The following is a 19,558-nucleotide window of genomic DNA, read 5'->3' on the forward strand; positions in this document are numbered from 1 at the left end:
AAAATTATATTTTAATAAGGTGTCACATCATCAATTATCCCACATGAATTGTCAAATCAAAGGCTCAAATTATCTCATTATCCCACTTTATCCCACTTTACCCCACTCAAAATATACGGTAAAATTGTTCTATTGGAATAATTTTCTCACTTGGCCCCAATTTGTCCCAACCAATAACCCCCCTAAGAAACCACAAAAAGGGTAAAAAAATTAGGGGCTTACCAAAGCAACTTCTTATGCAGGGTCCTCGAGAAAATCAGACCCTATACTTAGAAATAAATATTACACTTCATGTTTCACTCTCAATAGAATCATAGCGCGCATCGCCCGTTCACAGCCAAAGCAAAACCCGAGGACAAACCGAGCCCTTTTTAGCTACAATCGCCAACCTTCAACACGAAAACAAAAATGAAACATAGAAAACACCAAGGAACGGAGACTACTATTAATCCTTTTGGCACGCCTGCAAGGTGTTTGAGAAAATTCCCCACCGAGAAACAGAGCAGCAATATTTGGTAAAAATCGCAAATTTCTCTTCCTTTATTGTTGCTTTGTTTACATTTTTGTTGGGTTTCTTGATGCTTGTTAAACTGTATTGTTGGTATTTGTTAGTTTGTAGGTGTTGAGACGGTCATCTATGAGAACTTGGGAAGCGAAATTAGTAAATTACCGGGTTTAAGTTAAGTTGGCGAGACCCAGAAAGTTAACATCAACTTTGAGAATTTTATGATACCTTGCAGTGTTTTTGTTGAAATATAGCTAGTTATAGTTTGTGTTCTACAGCAGCAGCAGCAGCAACCAAAAAGCCTTTATACCAAATTTTTGGGTTCAGCTGCATGAATCCTAATTTTTCATTCATTTCCATTATACGTCATCTCCTCCTTTAAGTGAACTATTATCATGTCCTTACTTGTTTCTAACTAACCGGGCATCGTCCACTCCTTTAAGTTAGCTTTGTCAAGGATTAAGTTTTTATGTGCCTCAATATTAGCAATATGCATAGGGCCGCCGTCAATCTCTTGGATATGCCAATGGGTAAAGGCTTGAGCAAGTACGTACGGACGCCCTTTCGTTTCTTAGGGTGAAATGATGTCTCTTGGATATGTCTGCAGGTAAAATTTGAGTAGGTACTTAAATGTGTTTTTTGGCAACGGGTTGAGGAGAGTTAACAACTAATTAATGTATCAATCACAAAAAATTTACACATGAAATTAAGTGAGTTAACTCGTTTTAATTTACCAAATAAAGAACTTATAAAAATGTTAGGATAACCATTTTAGATGGGTTAAAAGGGATTCAAATCCTCTCCACTACCAAAAGAAATAGTAGAGAGACCTATTTCTATAATAACCGTTGATCTGTCTAATGGGTGTCTAATGGACAATTGTTATACAACCCAAACTAGCACTCACCATAGTGTCCATGAATGCCACTTATTCCTAATTTACACTCAAAGACAAATCACAATTGGCCACTAAATAAATCAATGACTATGATAAAAGAAGTGGTCTCTCCACTACATAATGAAAGCTTGAACTAACAATGAGATAACATAGGTAGGATATTATCTGATGTCTCTACATTACTATGTCTTTTTTTAACGCGATTGATACTTCCTCTATACCATCTTTTATTTCCTAGTGGATAACGATTGAAATAATGAAAAACAAATTTCTTTAAAAACAATTTGAAATTTATGCGCTTTCTTTATACCTTCTCAAGAGATTTAGCCATCTTTTAGTGGAATTCTTCTTTCGCTCTTTGGTTTGAGTTATAATGAAGTTGAAGTACGAGTACAACTTATATGGGAAAATGGTTTACCAATTACCTGTATGATTTCTAAGAACAATGTATTAATTCTCAGTTTCCCCTAAAGGCCTGTTGAGTGATGCCTGAAATGGATATGGTGGCCATAAAAGACTATGACATGCAAGTAATAGGAAGCTTTCTCCATTGCGCATCAAGAGGTGATAAAGTAGGGTTAAATCAAATGCTACTGGGTGGAACTTCTCCAGATGTTCAAGACTACGATAGGAGAACTGCTTTGCATCTTGCAGCTAGTGAGGGGCATGCATCGATTGTAGAACTTCTGATACAGTATAATGCCAATGTTAATCTTGAAGACCGTTGGCAGAGAACCGTATGTTACTCGACTATTTTATATCCTGCAGTACTATGTTCCACTTATCCTAGAATCAAAGGAATATGACTGATATTGACTGATATTCTTATTCCGCAATAATTACTTTCAATTATTGATTTGTGAAGCCATTGATGGACGCAAGACTCTACGGACATAGAGATATTATCAGGATCTTGGAAGTAAATGGAGGCAGAGATTCCTTTGACGAACGTCCTATGGTAACTGGGTTCCCTTCTTTATATATAGTTTAGTGGTGAATATTGTGACTGCGAAGGGGATATGTTCTTATAAGAGACTGAAGATCTGTTTTAACTTCTGTATATTAGGGGGAAATGTTTTCTGATTCTGTTAATTGCCACATTTCACAAACAATTGGCTAGTTGTCTGTTAACCATCATCAATTTTTTTTTAATAAATTGTGGAAATGCCTTATCAACTTTTCTTTTACTCGTGATGGTACTAAACTCTGCATCTTTATTGTGAGAAGAACCATCTTTTTAACATATAGTTCGGATGGGTTTTAGATTTTCTCTTTCACCATAACTAGCAGCCATCCAATATTTGAGAGCGGCATCAAATATTAAGCAAAGCCTTCAGATTTTGGCTTACACTTCGTTCCTTTAAAGTTTCATCAGATACATCTAAGTCTCGCTTGTTCATCTCCACAACCCTCAACATTTAGACCTTTTGTTGCAACTTTTATTCTATGTCACAAGGCAATAATCTAGTAACATGGATCCAACCAACTTCAACAATTGAGCAACGTATACGAAGCGCCAAGCCTTATCTGTTATTTCTAATTCTTTTATGCTCACTTTACCTTATTCCTTATAACACTCTTAAAACTTTTTGTGTCCATTAAACTTTTATTTTAAAAGGCATGTGACTCATTTGTCAAAGAAAAATACCCAGTAAGTACTATTGATTAGAGAACCAATACAATTATAGGGTTACAATACGGATAAAGATAATGGACTGACACCCAATAACCCAATACTTAATTAACTAATTTAACACTCTCCCTTAAGCTGGGGCATAGATATTAATCATGCCCATCTTCTTCCAGAAAGTAGAAAACACTTTAGGTGAAGCTACATTTGTGTGAATATCTGCCAACTATTCCGAAGCAGTGGATGGAGTGTGAATTAAGTCTTTCATCATTACATCCTTAACAAAATGCCAATCAACCTGAATATGCTTTGTCCTTTCATGAAAAGTAGGATTCTTGGCAATGTAAATAGCAGACTGATTATCACAGTCCATAGGCATGAGTCCATGGACAAAACCAAGTGCTAACATTATATTCCTTAGCCACATCATCTCACAAGATGCATGCACCATCGCCCTATACTTAGTCTCTGCACTAGATCGAGAACCACATCATGTTTCTTGATTCTTCAAGTCACTAGATTGCCTTTAAATGTGCAGTACCCAGTAATAGACTTCTTGTCTCCCTTATCTCCTGCATAACACAAGTTAGAATAGGCGGAGATATATACATTTTCCACACATCTCGTACAATAAGCCTTTATCAGGATAACTTTTCACAGAGGCAAGAACCCTCAAAGCAGCTTTCTAGGGAACCTCTTTAGGTTTGTGCATGAATCGACTAATAATCCTAACAACATATAATAGGTTGGGTCTAGTAACTATAAGGTATATTAGCTTTCCAATCAGCCGCATATACTGTTTAGTGTTATAAAAAGTTTGCTATCGTCAGATCAGAAATCCTCATTTGCTTCCACCGAGATACTTGCAGGCTTGCACCCCAAAAGACTAAGTCTCCTCCAGAAGTTCCAACACATACTTTCTTTAGGAAAAAAACAAACCATGTTTTTGGTAACCTACTTCAATCCCTAGGAAGTATCTCGACCTAACCATATCCTTGTCACAAAATGTTTTCTCACATACTCCTTGTCTCTGTCAAACCAACTATATCATTCTCAGTTAGCAATATGTCATCAACATATATAGCCAAACTAACTAATCCAGATGTAGTGTGGTGAATAAATATAGAATGATCTAAGTGACATCTCTGAAATCCAATACCAGAAACCACTTTGCTGAACTTGTCAAACCATGCCCTCCCCTCGGACTCTATTTGAGGCTATAAATTGCCTTCTTAAGTCTGCATACAATATTCTTCCCCTGGCCGACATACCCTGGATGCTGATCCACATAAACCTCCTCCTACATATCATCGTATAAAAAGGCATTCTTCACATCAAGTTAGAACATGGATCACTCAAGATTAACAACAATTGAGAATAATATCCTGATGGAATTCAGACGAGCAACTAGGGAGAAGGTCTTTAGTAGTCAACTCCATACATCTGAGTATAGCCTTTAGCAACCAATGAGGCTTTATGTCCATCCACAGAGACATCTAGCCGATACTTTAAAATATATACCCATCGACAACCAACAACATCTGCCTCGGTCCGAGTGGGGACCAAATCCCAAGTTTTCCTCAAGACAAGTGCATCCATCTCCTCATTCATAGCCTACTTTCGGGTGGGAACTAACATTGCCTCTTTATAAGACCAGAGTATAGATTCAGTAGACAAATACAAGGCAAACTGGCTAAAGGATGGGGGTGAGACTATCATAAGAGAAGAAATTAGAGATTGGGATGAGCTGTGTGTTTGTCGGAAATTTTGCAATAAGAAAATGAATGAAAGAATTGCGTTTGACTTTATTCTCTCTAACTGCTTAGAAAAAGAATGATTACAACTCTCTCTGCTCTCAATTACAATTTGAATTCCTGATTACAAAAGAGAAGAGAATGATCTGGATTCTCTCCTTTGTTTAATTCTGGGTTCTTCTTGGTAGCGATGAGATGCCTCCCTCGAGTGCTCGCGTCGAGTTTGCTTCTCGTTGACGATCCGACTGTCTATACTCACTGGAACAACGATCTTGTCTGGTTGATAACTCTTGACGAGTTTCGTGATTCGGAACGAGTAACAAACTCTGATAAAAAGAGTTGTTTGAACCGAAAATGATTCGGTTAATAAACCAAGTATCTAACGTCTGGATTCCTCAATGGATGTTGATTCCCCAGACTGTATAAAGAGTTAATTCTCCAACTCTCTCTCTAAGATCCTCTCTAGAAAATCCAATGATATCTCGTCCCCCGATCTGATTATCAAAAATCCGATCCCTAACTCTGTTGAGTTTGTTGATATTTATAGGGGGATTAGGGGTGTAACTGCCCCCATAATCCGCGCCTAAACGGGGGTTTAGTTACCCCATTAATCGGGTGTAACAACCCACGTAAACCACTCCCTATATCGTGGGTAGAGAACAGCTTCGAAGTTGTTACGATCACGTTTGAATGAGTCAGAACCTTGACTTGCGTTCTGGCGGTGATTGGGAAGAGCTGCTGTGACGAGCTGCGTCGTGCAGCGATAGAGCTGCGTTGGCAGCGATTGATGAGCTGCGTTGGCAGCGATGGAGCTGCGTTTGGCAGCGGTTGATAAGCTGCGTTTGGCAACGATTGATGAGCTGCGTTGGCAGCGATTGATGAGCTGCGTTTGGAAACGGTTGGTAAGCTGCGTTGGGCAGCGATGGAGCTACGTTTGGCAGCGGTTGATAAGCTGCGTTGGGCAGCGAGGGAGCTGCGTTTGGCAGCGGTTGATGAGCTGCGTTGACAGCGATGGAGCTGCGTTCGGTGGCGGTTAGAGCTGCGTTCGAGCTTCTCTGTCTTTATATATGGATGACACCAATGACCAGTAAAGAATGTCTTATTCAGGCCATTTGTAATAATTGAGGCATCTCAATAACGCTCTATCAACTGCAGGTCACGATCTCTACTAAGATTTCTTTGCATGGTTTAACCATATGCTCCTCAGTGTGTCGAATATCATTACACTGCTCATCAGTATCTCTAATAGTTGCTAATATAATATTAGTCATGTTGTTGTCGCAGCCATCGAGATCAATCATCTCACATAAGCAGCTGTATTTTTGTTTGCAGCGGTTGAAGCTGCGTAGGTAATCAAATTGGTGTTGTGTCTTGAAGATGGTACGTAGGGAGGACTTTCACGTCTTGGTTTGAAGAGATCGTCGATTTGTAATCTTTTTCTGTCAGAGTGTTGCTAAAGATAGCCTTCTGGAAGTCGTCAGATTGTAACTTCCATCATCGGTGTTTGATGGGGAATCAGCTATCTTTTATTATTTTTAGACAGCCTACACTGTGATAGATCGTTTACCTTTTCTAAGAGTAATACGAAGATTATGATCAGAGAGAGTAGAAGATTGTTGATGGGTGGGACCTACATCTGTAGACTTTAGTTTAGTTGAGCATGAGGGAGGAGCATGTGCTTTCTATCTTCGAGTATACACCTGCAATGGTTTTGATGCAAGTGTATCTTCTACTCAGAACTCGACACTAGTTGAGGCAGAGGAACAGAAGCTGATGGGGGTCCTGTACTGGATTATGAGAAAAATGGTACAGAAAAGAAAGTAACATTCGCTGATGTAACATACTTCCTTGACATTGGATTGTAAAACCTATATCCCTTTTGAGTTATGAAATACTCACAAAGCATACTTAATGGATCTAAGAGATAGCTTATCGAGACCTAGACTCAAACTTTGTACAAAGCAAGTGCAACCAAACACTCTAGGGACAATTAAAAACCGATTCTTATTAGAATAAAGACAGGAGAAAGGGATTTTTTCCCCATCAAGGATAGACGAGGGCATCTTGTTAATCAAATAATATGCATACAAAATAGCATCAGATCATAAATATTTTGGAACATGCATATAAATAATTAGTGATTTAGCAACATCTAATATGTGTTTGTGCTTTAATTCAACAACACCATTTTGTTGAGAAGTATGAGAACATGAGGTCTGGTGAAGGATGCCAATAGTGGCACAAAATCTAGACACACCAGTTTTCATATACTCTAATGTATCATCAGTATGAAGCACACAATTAGTAGTCGAAATTAATTTTTTATTTCATTAAAAAAAGTTAAATTATATTAGCAAGTTCTGACATCTTTTCATCAAGTACAAACATGTCATATGAGAGAAGTCATCCACAAAGATAATAACATACATAAATCCTTTCACTAAGGAACACGACACAAACCTCAGCCATCAGAGTGGACTGACTCAAAAGGAATATTACTACATTTATTGACTCGACTGTGATAAGAAGTACGATGATGCATTTCTAACTTGCATGACTCACATCCTAAAGAAGAAAAAGAGGACTCAACAGAAACTACTATCCAAAGTTTCTGAAGAGAGGGATGTTCCAAACGCAGGTGCCACTATAGAGGGGCATTAGATACACCAGCAAAAAGACCGAAGGGGGCACACTCTCATCCAGATAATAAATGTCTCCTCTCTCACGATCCGAATCAATTTTCAACCTAGTCCGTAGGTCCTAAGAGACATAATGTGAAGGGAAAAAGTTATTTTACAGTTATTATTGTTTATGAATTGGCTAATAGACGAGACTAACAAAATATTGGAGAACATATAACATATTAGTCAGAGTCAATGATGAAGTAGCCTGAACCACTGTATTACCAAGTACATGCGTAAAAGAACCATCAACAATATGAACAGAATAAAATTTGTTCGAAGAATATATGGAATGAAAATTTTGTTTTATACTTTTCATCGTAGGATAAAGCTCTTGAATCTAATATCAAAGGTCTGTCTGAAGAGGCAATATAAACTTTTATACCTAAAGAGGATACATGAGTTGCTTAATGATTACTCTGAGTAGACTGGGACTGGAGCTGTATGAATCGCTCATAGTCTGCATGTTATATCTGAACAATAGGGATTTCTGAAGAGGCTGATGAGGAAGGAGAAGCCATACCATCAGGAGGGATAGAATCACTAGTAGTTAATTGTGCCCACTTAGGCTTGCCGAACTTCTGCTAGCAATTCTCCGCTGTGATTATTTCTCCCACAATGAGTATATCTATGTGGTCCTTTATCAAATCCACCTTGCTACTACCAAAACAACTGCGACCAGCTCCTGAATCACGGCCATAACCATGATACATCCTCTGGCACGTCCAGTAATCATGACAGAATGCTCAACAAATGGTGCACACATGACCCTGGAGAAGATAGATGTCAATGAGGGAATGTTATTTTCTCCTAAAATCTATCCTCGCACCTGAGATATCATTGACGGATCCAAACCAGACAGAAATTTTAACACTGCTAGATCCAATCTGTCCTTTCATATGAGATGCCAATTATGCCATATAGAAACCTTAACATCGCCAGATCTTGATTATATCCCCTCGATGTTGCTAGATTAGTAAGAACATGCTGATGCATCTCCAACTCATACATTAACCCCTTCAAATCTTCATAAAACTTTGGTACAGATCTATCCCCTTGTTACAGAGAAAACAACCGCTCATATATCTCATATAACTCTAGACACATTCTTCTCATTCCCATACATGACCTCTAGAGAGTCCTACATTTCCCTGACAGTAGATAAGAACATGAAACTACTACTGACCCTTTCTTTCATACTGTTGAGGAGTCAAGTCATGACACAATAATCTCCATAAAGCTAGGTCTTGTACTTAGAGTCTACAGAAATGGGTGAATTTTTCAGAAGATGGTCCAATTTATTCTGAGCACTAATAAAAATTTTGAACGCTTGTGCCCACAACAAATAATGACATCCATTTAGTTTCATAATAGTTCCTAAAATAGTTATGGGAATAGATGTCTTCATAATAGTAAGAGGAATAGAAGAGGTTGAAGAGCTCGTGATTTTCGACATCTCAGTCAGTCAAATATTAAGAAATCAACAATGACAACTTAGATCTATGAAATCAACCACAAAAGTCAGCTAGAAATAAGCCAAAATACCAGAAATTAGCCAGAAAAAGCATTAAATTAGCCAAATATTAGAAAACAACAACCACTATTATTATCAAGTCAGATCAGATCTAAACTTTTTCAGCCATATCAAGAAGTCAGATCAGATCAGATTAAGCTAGCGATAGGGACAATAGGCAACAATAGCAGCAACAACAATATAGAGCAACAGTGACGGTAGATCAAGGTAGTAGCAGCGGTGATAGAGGAAATATGAGGAAGTTGAAGACGATGAGGAAGAGGAACGGAGATACCGACCGGAGAAGATGATGACGGAGAGATACTGTTCACAACGAACAAAAAGCATGGCTTACTTTTCGTCACTGAACAGTGCCATTTTATTTATGAGATTAGGGTTAGGATTTATTTTAATTACAAAAACATAGCTCTGATACCGTGTCAAAGAAAAATACCCAGTAAGTATTATTAAGTAGAGAACCAATTCAATTATGGGGTTACAATACGGATATGGATAATGGACCCACACCCAATAGCCCACTACTTAATTAACTAATTTAACATCATTTATTTTATTGCATCCCATGTAAAACTTTCGTGGAAAGTTTTATAAATAACTCTGAATGAGTTTAAGAACTCTGAACGAGTTTGAACTCTGTGAATAGAGTTGTTGGAACCGAAAATTCGGTTAGTGATCAAGCTGTTTTTCTGTTGTCGAAGAATCCTCTCAGATTTGATCTTCTGAGTTTAATTCAAAAATCCTATCTCCAAGGATTTCGTTGCTGCTGAATCTCCAAGCCAGAGTGGTTTTCAACGAGCCAGCCAATAGCCTCTGATCTGAGCCCAGAGAAAATCCAATCAACCCCTGTGGTTCAGATGCCAAAAATCCAACCCCCAACTCAGTTGAGTTCGTTGAGTTTTTATAGGGGGATAAGGGGTTGTAACTGACCCCTATATCCGCTCCTACGTGGGTGAAAATCCCTCAGGACGTGGGATAAACGGTTTTGGAACCGTTCGACTCATGTTTGAGTGAGTCAAACGCCCAATCTGGCGTTCAGAACCCAACTTCGCTTCTTAGGATTGAGACGCGAGGTTGGGTGTTAGCTGAACACCTATTGAACGCGAGGGTCGCTCGCGTTTTGGCTTGTTGCCTGCTTAGAAACGCGGGGGTCAACGTTGATTGAACCCCTATGAACGCGAGGGTCGCCCGCGTTTGGATTGTGCCTTGGAGACGTGGGGGTCGCCTTCATTTCTAAAGTGGTGACGCGAGGATGACATCCGCGTTTCAGAATGAGCTATTTGACTTGTAGCTTCTTCTGTGGTGCATTGCAAGGACCGTTGTTCAGTAATCCTGGCTTTTAGCTGTTGTAGAGTGTGAAAGTCGTCAGATTGTAACTTTCACTGTAGATTGTGAAGACTGCTGAATAGAGTTTTCATCCGTCGTTGAAAGTGTCGTTGAATTGTAACTCTTCTCGACCTATGTGAAAAGCCCTCCATTCACAACTTTCGTTCACCGACTCGAAAACTATTTGATTGTAGCTTTCGTTGTAGGAGCTAGACGGGAATCAATATCCATAGTGTCTTAAAGATGAATATTTGCCCACAGCTCTCTACCAAGCAACTCACCAACTGAGTCCAACCTTTTATTTCTGAAATCATCCCACTGCTCATCAGCATCTCTAATAGTTGCTAGTATAATATTAGCCATGCTGTTGTCACAGCCATCAAGATCAATCATCTCAGAAGTGAGGTCGTGTTTGTGGCGATTGTGGGGTTGCGGATGCAGAGATTGGGAAGTCGTCTGATTATGACCTCCATTGTTGGAGCTTATTTGAATAAGCTATCTATTGTGATTTTTAGACAGCCTACAGTTTCCAACTTGTTTTTTTCTTAATTTCTTGTATGGTTAGCCTTTGCTCATGTCTTAATCTGTACCATACCCAAATTAATTGTTACACCATGATAGTTCATCTCAAGTTCTCCATTTGATGATATCATGGCCTGGAACTAATAAATTTTTTTAAAGCATATTAGGCTTTAGTTCTTATTGTTTATCCCTACTGCTAAAGTAATTGATGCTTCAAATGCTTAATGTTCAAATTCATTTACGAAAAGTGAGAAAATTTTCTTTCATTTAGTGTGCTATTATATTCTATCCCTTATTGCTTTTCTCAGACTATTCGTCACGAACATGGTCTGAATGAAGTGAATATTGATCCCTCAGAGCTAAGTTTGGAGCATACTTCTGTAGTTGAGCAGGTAAAGAAGCAAATATTGTGATATACTTGATATTAATTGCCCAAAAAGTTTTCTACTGTGTTGGTAGTAAGTATTAGTTTCTTTGTTGTTTTTCATTAATCCTATTCATGTTCTTAATTAATGGTTATTTTTGTAGTTCTAAAGAGTATAGCGTATGATTTGCAGGAACATCGCAAAATCCTTCTAAGGTTCTAAAAGTGATAGTTTTCCCTTATTTTAAATTTCTAGTCAAATAATCATCAACTTTTTCTTTGTAATAATCAGTTTTAAAGATAAAAACCATATATGTGTTAACATGGGAATATAGATAATTGTCATATATCACTACAAAATTTTCAACCATGTCAATTTTGTAGAAATTGTAATGAGAGGTGGGATGGGGTTTAAGGGTCAGTTTTGAAACTTACAGGTCTTTCCTTTTGTGTGTGTATGTGTGTGTGTTAATCCTGCAAAATTTAGAGTGATTATCAACCCAACTCTTGGTCTGAGCATTTGTTTACTTTTCTGCACTTAAGAGATTCCTTAGATGTTTAGTGTGGACCTTTTTGTATTCACATTAATTTCATTGTCTTAAGTGAATAACATGAAATGCCTTGGTTTAAATTATGGTTTCATCTCGAGTTTGAATACTGCTACTAACTGCTTCCTTTTTTTCTGGCTTATATTTTCAGGGCATTTTTGGTGAATCTAAGAAGGTTAAGTGGCGCGGAACGTGGGTTGTTAAAACCATAATTAAAACACAAAAATCTTTTCTGGAAACAAAGTACCTTTTCTTTGCCCATGGTTATCTTTTGAAATTGGTTTTTGTTTTTATAACGTAATTCCTTCAATATTATTGAGAGGTAATTTGTGTGCTTTGCTCACATTGCAGAAAATGGTTTGCAAAAGAAATCTCTCGTCTCAGAGAGCTACGACACCCAAATATTTTGCAGTTTCTTGGTGCAATCGTCCATGAGGATGAAATTGTCCTTATTACCGAGCATTTACCTAAGGTATGTGTTTATTATATTAATGCTTTTATAGTTCAAGGTTATTGAACTGCATCGTTTTCGTCTCTTGATTAGTGAGCATTGCTTGGAAACTCCTGTAATTCTAACTTCTTCCCCAATGCAAAAAAATTGATGATTACTATTTTGCATATGTTTTCTTTTTGAAGTGATTATTACCGTCACATCAAATTAAATTGATTTGGGTATAGTTATTATTGCTCTGTAAAATCAAATCTGAATGTAAAACTTTTGATTGATATAAATTTTTGATGTTTCATCAATTTAGCCTATTTTTTTCGTCAAACTTGTTGGCTTGGTGTGTCCAAAAAATAAATAAATAAATAAAATCTAGGTAGAAGCATTGTGCAATACTTCTATTCTTCAAACCAGAGCCCTTGCTCCTAGCTTCAAATTCTTTAAAGAGAGCATATTTCTACTTTTATTCTGTTATTTAGGTTGATTCAGGTGTTCGTTACAGTTCTACCTGGGCTTAGGGTGCTTTAAATTCAAAACAGGAAATAATATACCTAATGGATTATAGAGAACTGCACACGTTTAACTATAGTTATTACTGCATGTTTATTTTTAGCTTATCCTAATTACTTCCATTTTTAATTTTGTTGCCATATGGCTCCCTAGGGGAAATTGTCTCAAATATTGAATGGCAAAGTGCTTGACATATTCACATCCCTCCGATATGCACTCGACATTGCTAGGTTTGCTTCTTTCTTTAAAATGTTAGTTGAGTTTATTTAGAGGTACTTTCGGTGATTGATGAAAATAATTATAATGGGTTCCTGCTATATAGTGATGAACTTTTTTTCTTTTCCTTTTTTCTCACTTACCTTTATTTACGGAATGTATACATTCTCTGATATTTCAGAGTGGCTGTGATTAGGTATATCAAATAAGCGTGGTAGAATATTTTTGACCAAAAATCATGAAAGTAGTTTACAAATATCTCATAAAGTCGTAGGATAATTAACTTCTGCTTCGTATACATCATAAAAAAGGTTAATTGCGGATGGATCCCCTGTTCTATTGCCCAATTGTGGATAGACCTGCTGTAGTTTTATTGGTGCAGATAGACCCCTGAGTGAACTTTTTTTTGACTCTTTTAAAGGTCATGAAAGAAAAATCACTCAGGGGCTCTGTCAGCTCTTAGGCAAAAAGTATAGGGGTTCTATATGCACCAATAGAACTACATGGGATCTATATGCAATTGGACGATAGGGTCTATATGCAATTAACCCTAAATAGAACTACATGGGATCTATCTGCTATGCAATTAACCCTGAAATAATCTATTCTCTAAAATTTCCTCCTTTTTAGCTTTTAATTGGTGATTGCAATCATATTCTTTTTGTACTTACAGTAATATTTAGGTTTATATATAAGACAGATTTCATTTAAACAAATTTCACTCGTCATGAAGATGATAATTAGCTATCATGTAACTTATGTTTTATGTTTCTTGTTTTGCAGGGGGATGAACTATCTTCATCAACACAAGCCTCACCATATTGTTCATAATTATTTGTGCCCTAGGTGAGCTGTAAATCTTAGAAATTTTGAATCTACTTTATTCACTCTCTGCACACACTGATGCACAATTTTGAAAGCAAATATAAAAGGGTACTGCTTCTCACCTTTCCCTTCTTTTTGATAAACACGGTTGCTGCATGTTGCAATTATTTACAGAAGAAAATACGTTGTGGTTAAAGCCTCGTCATACTGTTCACAATTATTTGTGCCCTAGACGAGCTGTAATTCTTAATATTTTACATCTTTTTTATTCACTTTGTACACATGCACATGTACAATCTTTATACCCATCAACCCTCACGCCTCACCCGGGTGCATAAACATATGCGCCCAGACACCCACATCCACACACGCATGTGCGCACACACCCACACACACGAACATACACCCACATACCACACGCACAATCATGGCCACATACCCATACAGTTATGCGTACATCAACACACCCACATATACCATACACAAAAACACGTGCATGCACACGCATGCATAGATCCACACACTTACTCCATATCCCCACCCATGCATGTGCATACACGCTCATATGCACACAGACCCACCGGCGCGTGCCCACTTACCCCTATTTTGATAAATACGTATCACCCAGATTAAGAGCCAGAGCTCCAAACTCCCTAGGGAACCTATTTGCAACACCACACACCCCACCCCACCCCCACCCCTACCCCTCCAACCCCCCCAAAAAAATATTTACATATGCATGTTGCAAACATTTACAATAAGACCTCTCGGTTAACTCTCACCTTATCTGTAATACATATATGATATGCTGCTAGCTTCTTAGAAATACACCTCAGGCATGCACCACCCGATTAAGGAAAAGAGAAAAAGATAATGAGTCATGTTTTAGTGAATATTGATGTTTAAAATTTTTCTGTGGTTGTCTATAAAAGAAAAGATATTAAGCAGGATTTTGGTTCATTTAGGATTTTAATATATTTGAGATTTTTTAATAGTTCAATTATCATGAAAGTTTTATTTTAGTATGATTCAAATTTTTTCCTATTAAGGAGTAGATCTCATGGTGATTAAGATTAAGTTTTGTAAGTTTATAAAAGATCTCAACAAAAATCTAGATCTTTCTTTTATGATGTATAAGACAAGCTAACCTGTTAAATATTTCATCGCCAACGATTGTTTTCTTTGCTTGTGTAGAAACTTGTTGCAAGATGAAGGAGGACACTTAAAAATTGGCGAATATTGGGTTCAGCTGATGTACGAAAAGATGTATCCTTATCAAGAGAACTGTACGTCAAAACACTTCTTTGATTGGGAGTGACTGATGTAAATAATCAAATCCTATAGTATTTTATATTCTTTCATTCAACAGGTAAGGGGACTGATATTTCAACTAGCATGGTCAAGCCTTCTACTGATACTAAGAGAGATTTATTTTCATTTGCAAATATATTGTATGAGGTAAAGGAAATCCTTCATACTTAGTTGTACGAGAAATTTCAGTTAAAATTTGTTTATAAGTTATGTCTTTATTAGGCACACTACTTATATGTGCGTCCATTGCAGAAGTGTTCTTAGGGTGTTCTTAACAAGCCCATCTGAATCACATGGTGGAATGTCACATGATAACCTACACTATCTATAATGACTATGTTTCAAACATGTAATGAAGAAATAACATAGTTTAAGGATATTTTCCGCTGAGTCGAGTAATTCTAAATGAACAATGGAGCATTCATCAACAATAGGAAAAATGTAACTGCTTGAATACGAATATCAGACTGAATTGTACAGATCATCCAACAGATTGCCCACCATGTACTTATATAAACTATTCGCGTATCTTATTGAAGGAACCACCCTATGTACACATTTCACATATTCATATTGCACAAGCAGAATCTCCCATCCATTGGCCATGGCCAGATTCTTGATTACTGAATCATTGGTATTTCAGAACATTTTGTAACGTGTTCTGTCCATAAAGCCTCAGGACTATCGAGTTGTCAATAACATACTCTTCAAGATTCTTGATTAGGGCTCGAGAGCAGTCAGTTCTAGAATCTACTCATCCATCTTTTTATTACAGCTAGTGGATGCAAGTCACTGCACTGAATTATAGAAATCACTTGTTTCTTTAAGAATAAGATGATTCCCCCATTTTCTCTGCTTTGATCTTCTCTAATATAACAAAAAAACATGCATGTATATCTGCATGCTTCGACCAAAACTAAGAGAAGTGAGATTTCTCCCTCCATTCTATATGACATTAGACACAGAAAAATAGGAAAGATTAATGCAAGAAGTTTACAAGAAGTTTCAATATTTTTGATTGAGCAGGAAATCACCCTTCTCCGAGGTTTATTTCGTCAATATCTATCTCTTTTATAAAAAAATCAGTTAAGTATTCAAACTATCTCATTTATTGAGTTCTCTCAAACTTACACCTGTCATTGAGTTGTACTAAAAAATGTCAAGTGGACTTTCATTCAACTATCCTCTATAGTAGCATTTTGAATATCCTTAGAATAATTTTGTTAGAAACTTTTAGCAGAACATTTGCTTCATTACTGTAGTCTTTATCCAAAAGTTTATAATGTTATTTACCAATGTGTAAACTCCCTAGTGCGGTATTACAAAATATGTGCCCTCATTAAAACACATCACCTTTATATTTTATACTATGCTGGATGTTTCCATTGATGAGAGCCAATAGCCTCCAATATTTATTTCTTTCCTTGTCCTGATCATATGCATTTTCTTTCTTTTTATAGTTTGATATCCTCGAAAATTACAGATTAAAGATGAGTTATTATAGCATACATCTTGCTCAGAAAATAACAGTAGCACTTGTTTGTTACAGATGCTGGAAGGGCGTGCATTATTTCCTAATGTGAACTTGGATTGCACAAAATTGAACTCTGCAGAGTCTGGATCGTTTGAACCAAAGTTTAGGCTAAGTCGATGCCCCATAAGGATCCAACAGTGAGTTCCAACTGATTTACTTTCCTTGGTTTCTCCTAGAAAATAGTAATATAATATATGCTTATAGGTGATGCTGAAATGTATAATTACTCTTTAGTCATGTTTTTGGATTTGTGCACAATTGCTTACACTGTATAGGGACCATCTTTTGCCTGTCCAATTTTGCACTTGATATAAAAAATATCCCAAATATTTACCAAGTAAATAAAGATGAAAACCACTCATGTGATCATAGTGTCAGAAGTTTACTTGACACGCTCAACCTGCTCAACCGTAGTGCCAGCATTGATTGTTCTTTTTGTTGAGGTAATGAGCATGAATGCTCTCCTGCCACAGTCATTTACGCATCACAAGCAACTTGATTTATCCTTCGTTTCTTTTGTTTTTGCAACTACTTTATGGTGCATTGTATTTCCACATTGTGCTTAGATTTACTTTTCTCTGAATCTTAATTATTGGTTATATTCTGTTCATCTTTGTACGAGTAATACAGATTTATTCGTAGTCTTGGAGTGAAACTATCAAATGTTACTTAGATTTCCTTTGAAAGTTATACCCTTACAGGTGATTAATTTATCTGTCTTACGCCCTAGAGTACATTATGAAGAAAACAGCCCTATTTTTGCTTTTTTTTCCAAAGCATTTCCTACTATTTATAATTATTTTTTCTGCATTCCATTAAACTATTAAGTGCAGTTATTTGTTAGGTGTGTGCATATTCCAATCTATGATATACTTATAGCATCCTAAATTTTAATTTGCCATTCTCCCCTCAATGGCATTACCACTCTTCTGTACTTCACCATTCTAGCAAATTCGCAACCGCAGTTATTTATAGATACCTGCATATGCCGGTTTACAATATGTTTATAGCATCTAAATACTAATATGCCATTCTCCTCTTGATGGCAATACCACTCTTCTCAACTTTTCCATTCTAGCAAATTCAGTAGAATCTCACTAATTTTTGTAGACTCCATAGTTTCATGCTGATTGGATAATCATTTTAAATGAATTCATATATCACAGATTTATACAGATTTTTCTTAACTTGTCATAGTGATACTTTTTCTCATTGTAGTCTAACATTTTATCAATGGTACAGGCTGGTAAAAGATTGCATGAAAGAAGAGGACTCTCGGAGGCCAACATTTGCTGCTGTTATAGTAATCCTTGAGGAAGTCTATGATTCCTTAGCCATTCCGGGTTGCCCTAGTGTCTGTTAACAAGTAATTCAGTAAGATACGGAACGACAGACATATATGCTATCCCTCTGTAGAATATCGTATAGGGATGAATGAGAGGGTGACACCTAACATATCATGAATCTGATGCACATATTACTACCGTCTATCAGGACAGTAGTGAATGGTGATTACAATGATATGCTAGCTTTTGGATGTGGGGGGAAAATCCTAAAGAGGACCCTTTATAGAATATCATCAAAGAGGGGAAAAATAGAGAATGAGACCAGAGATATCACGGATCATGATGGACATATCATTAACATTTATCAATGTAGTTATGACAGTACTGATAGTGATTGAAATGGCATGCTAGCTTTCATATGAAGAAAAAAAAAATCCTACAGAGGGCCCTCGATAGAATATAATATAGGGGGGAAGCAGAGGATGACACCTCGCATCACAAATCGTGACGCACATATCACTAACGTCTGTCAGTGCAGTTGTGATTGCACTAATAGTGATTGCACTGACATGCGAGGCGTCACCCTCTCCTTTCTCCCTATATGATATTCTATCGAGGACCCTCTATAGGAATTACTTTCATTTTCAGACGTTGTGAATGCTTATTCAGATGTCTCATGATTTGTAGGTTGCACATTTAAGTCTTAGGGAAAACATCCACTTTTATTTCAAAATAATTTGGTTTATTAGGGATGACCACATGATTTTATGGAGATAAATCTATAGAGGTTATTATCATGTTTTTCTATAATAGGAAAAGCACTATCATTGTCATTTAGCACATATGTCAGGCTCTTTTGGCTGATATTTTCTGCATTGTCTAAAATAGCATACACCTCAATCTGAAGTTTTAACTTTTCACCTCTTATATTAATTACACTCTAGATTTTAAAAAGGCAATAGGAGGGAGCTAAATGATCAAAATGAGATTGGTTCTAATCAAAAGCAGTTAGTCATTATATGTCTATATCATATCATCCTTCATATGGTTCAGGGTCTAAATTTTCACTACCAATCACATAATTCATTTATAACATTTTTGGTGAATATTTCAGGTTTCCACTGGGCTTTCCAGGACATGAACGTTCTCAAATGCGAACATGTGTAAGTCGAACCTATAACAAGTACATATAATTGTACTTCTATACAAATCCTATATTATGTCCTTGATTACGCTTTCTGTAATACTTGATTATAATTTAAATATCAAACATGCATTTTGCCTCTTGGGATTTATGTGGTGCCTCAGATGTGTATCTTATGATCATATTGATATAATCTTAAAAAGGTGGTTCAGATGTTGACATGTAGTTGGTGATCCATGATTCCTTGATGTATATATTCACTTATGAAACTTTTAAAAGTATGACCATATCAACTCTTCATCTCCAACCATTTCAACTATAGGGAGACCCTTTCTATCCCTTTATTTTTCTTAGTTTTTTTTTGTTCTCTAATCATTAGTTCGTTCTTTTTTGTTCTCTAATCATTAGTTCTGTTTGCCAACTTGGGGAATCCTACCTGCAAGTTATCTCCTAAGATTATATAATTGGTACCACCTTGATTAATCTTATGCTTAATCGTATGAAACAACCCAAGTGGACAAGTGTCAG

General features: G+C 36.7%; 1 protein-coding gene across 3 annotated transcripts; it reads left to right on the forward strand.

The window, feature by feature from the left end:
• LOC109829103 (integrin-linked protein kinase homolog pat-4-like) lies at window positions 225-19,251 on the forward strand. Of its 3 annotated transcripts, none has more exons than XM_020396199.1 (13): window positions 225-515; window positions 1,865-2,140; window positions 2,269-2,361; window positions 11,156-11,239; window positions 11,911-12,002; window positions 12,111-12,231; window positions 12,868-12,944; window positions 13,714-13,776; window positions 14,950-15,041; window positions 15,125-15,213; window positions 16,616-16,737; window positions 17,843-17,974; window positions 19,001-19,251. In XM_020396199.1, the coding sequence occupies exons 2-12, from the start codon at window positions 1,889-1,891 to the stop codon at window positions 17,961-17,963; spliced, it is 1,206 nt and encodes a 401-aa protein (XP_020251788.1). In that variant the 5' UTR covers window positions 225-515; window positions 1,865-1,888; the 3' UTR covers window positions 17,964-17,974; window positions 19,001-19,251. The 3 variants fall into 3 exon arrangements, with proteins under 3 accessions (XP_020251788.1, XP_020251789.1, XP_020251791.1); XM_020396200.1 differs by having other exon boundaries at window positions 17,843-17,966; XM_020396202.1 differs by having other exon boundaries at window positions 1,877-2,140.

The sequence above is a fragment of the Asparagus officinalis genome, chromosome 1 (genome assembly GCF_001876935.1).
Source record: "Asparagus officinalis chromosome 1, Aspof.V1, whole genome shotgun sequence".
Lineage (NCBI taxonomy): Eukaryota > Viridiplantae > Streptophyta > Magnoliopsida > Asparagales > Asparagaceae > Asparagus > Asparagus officinalis.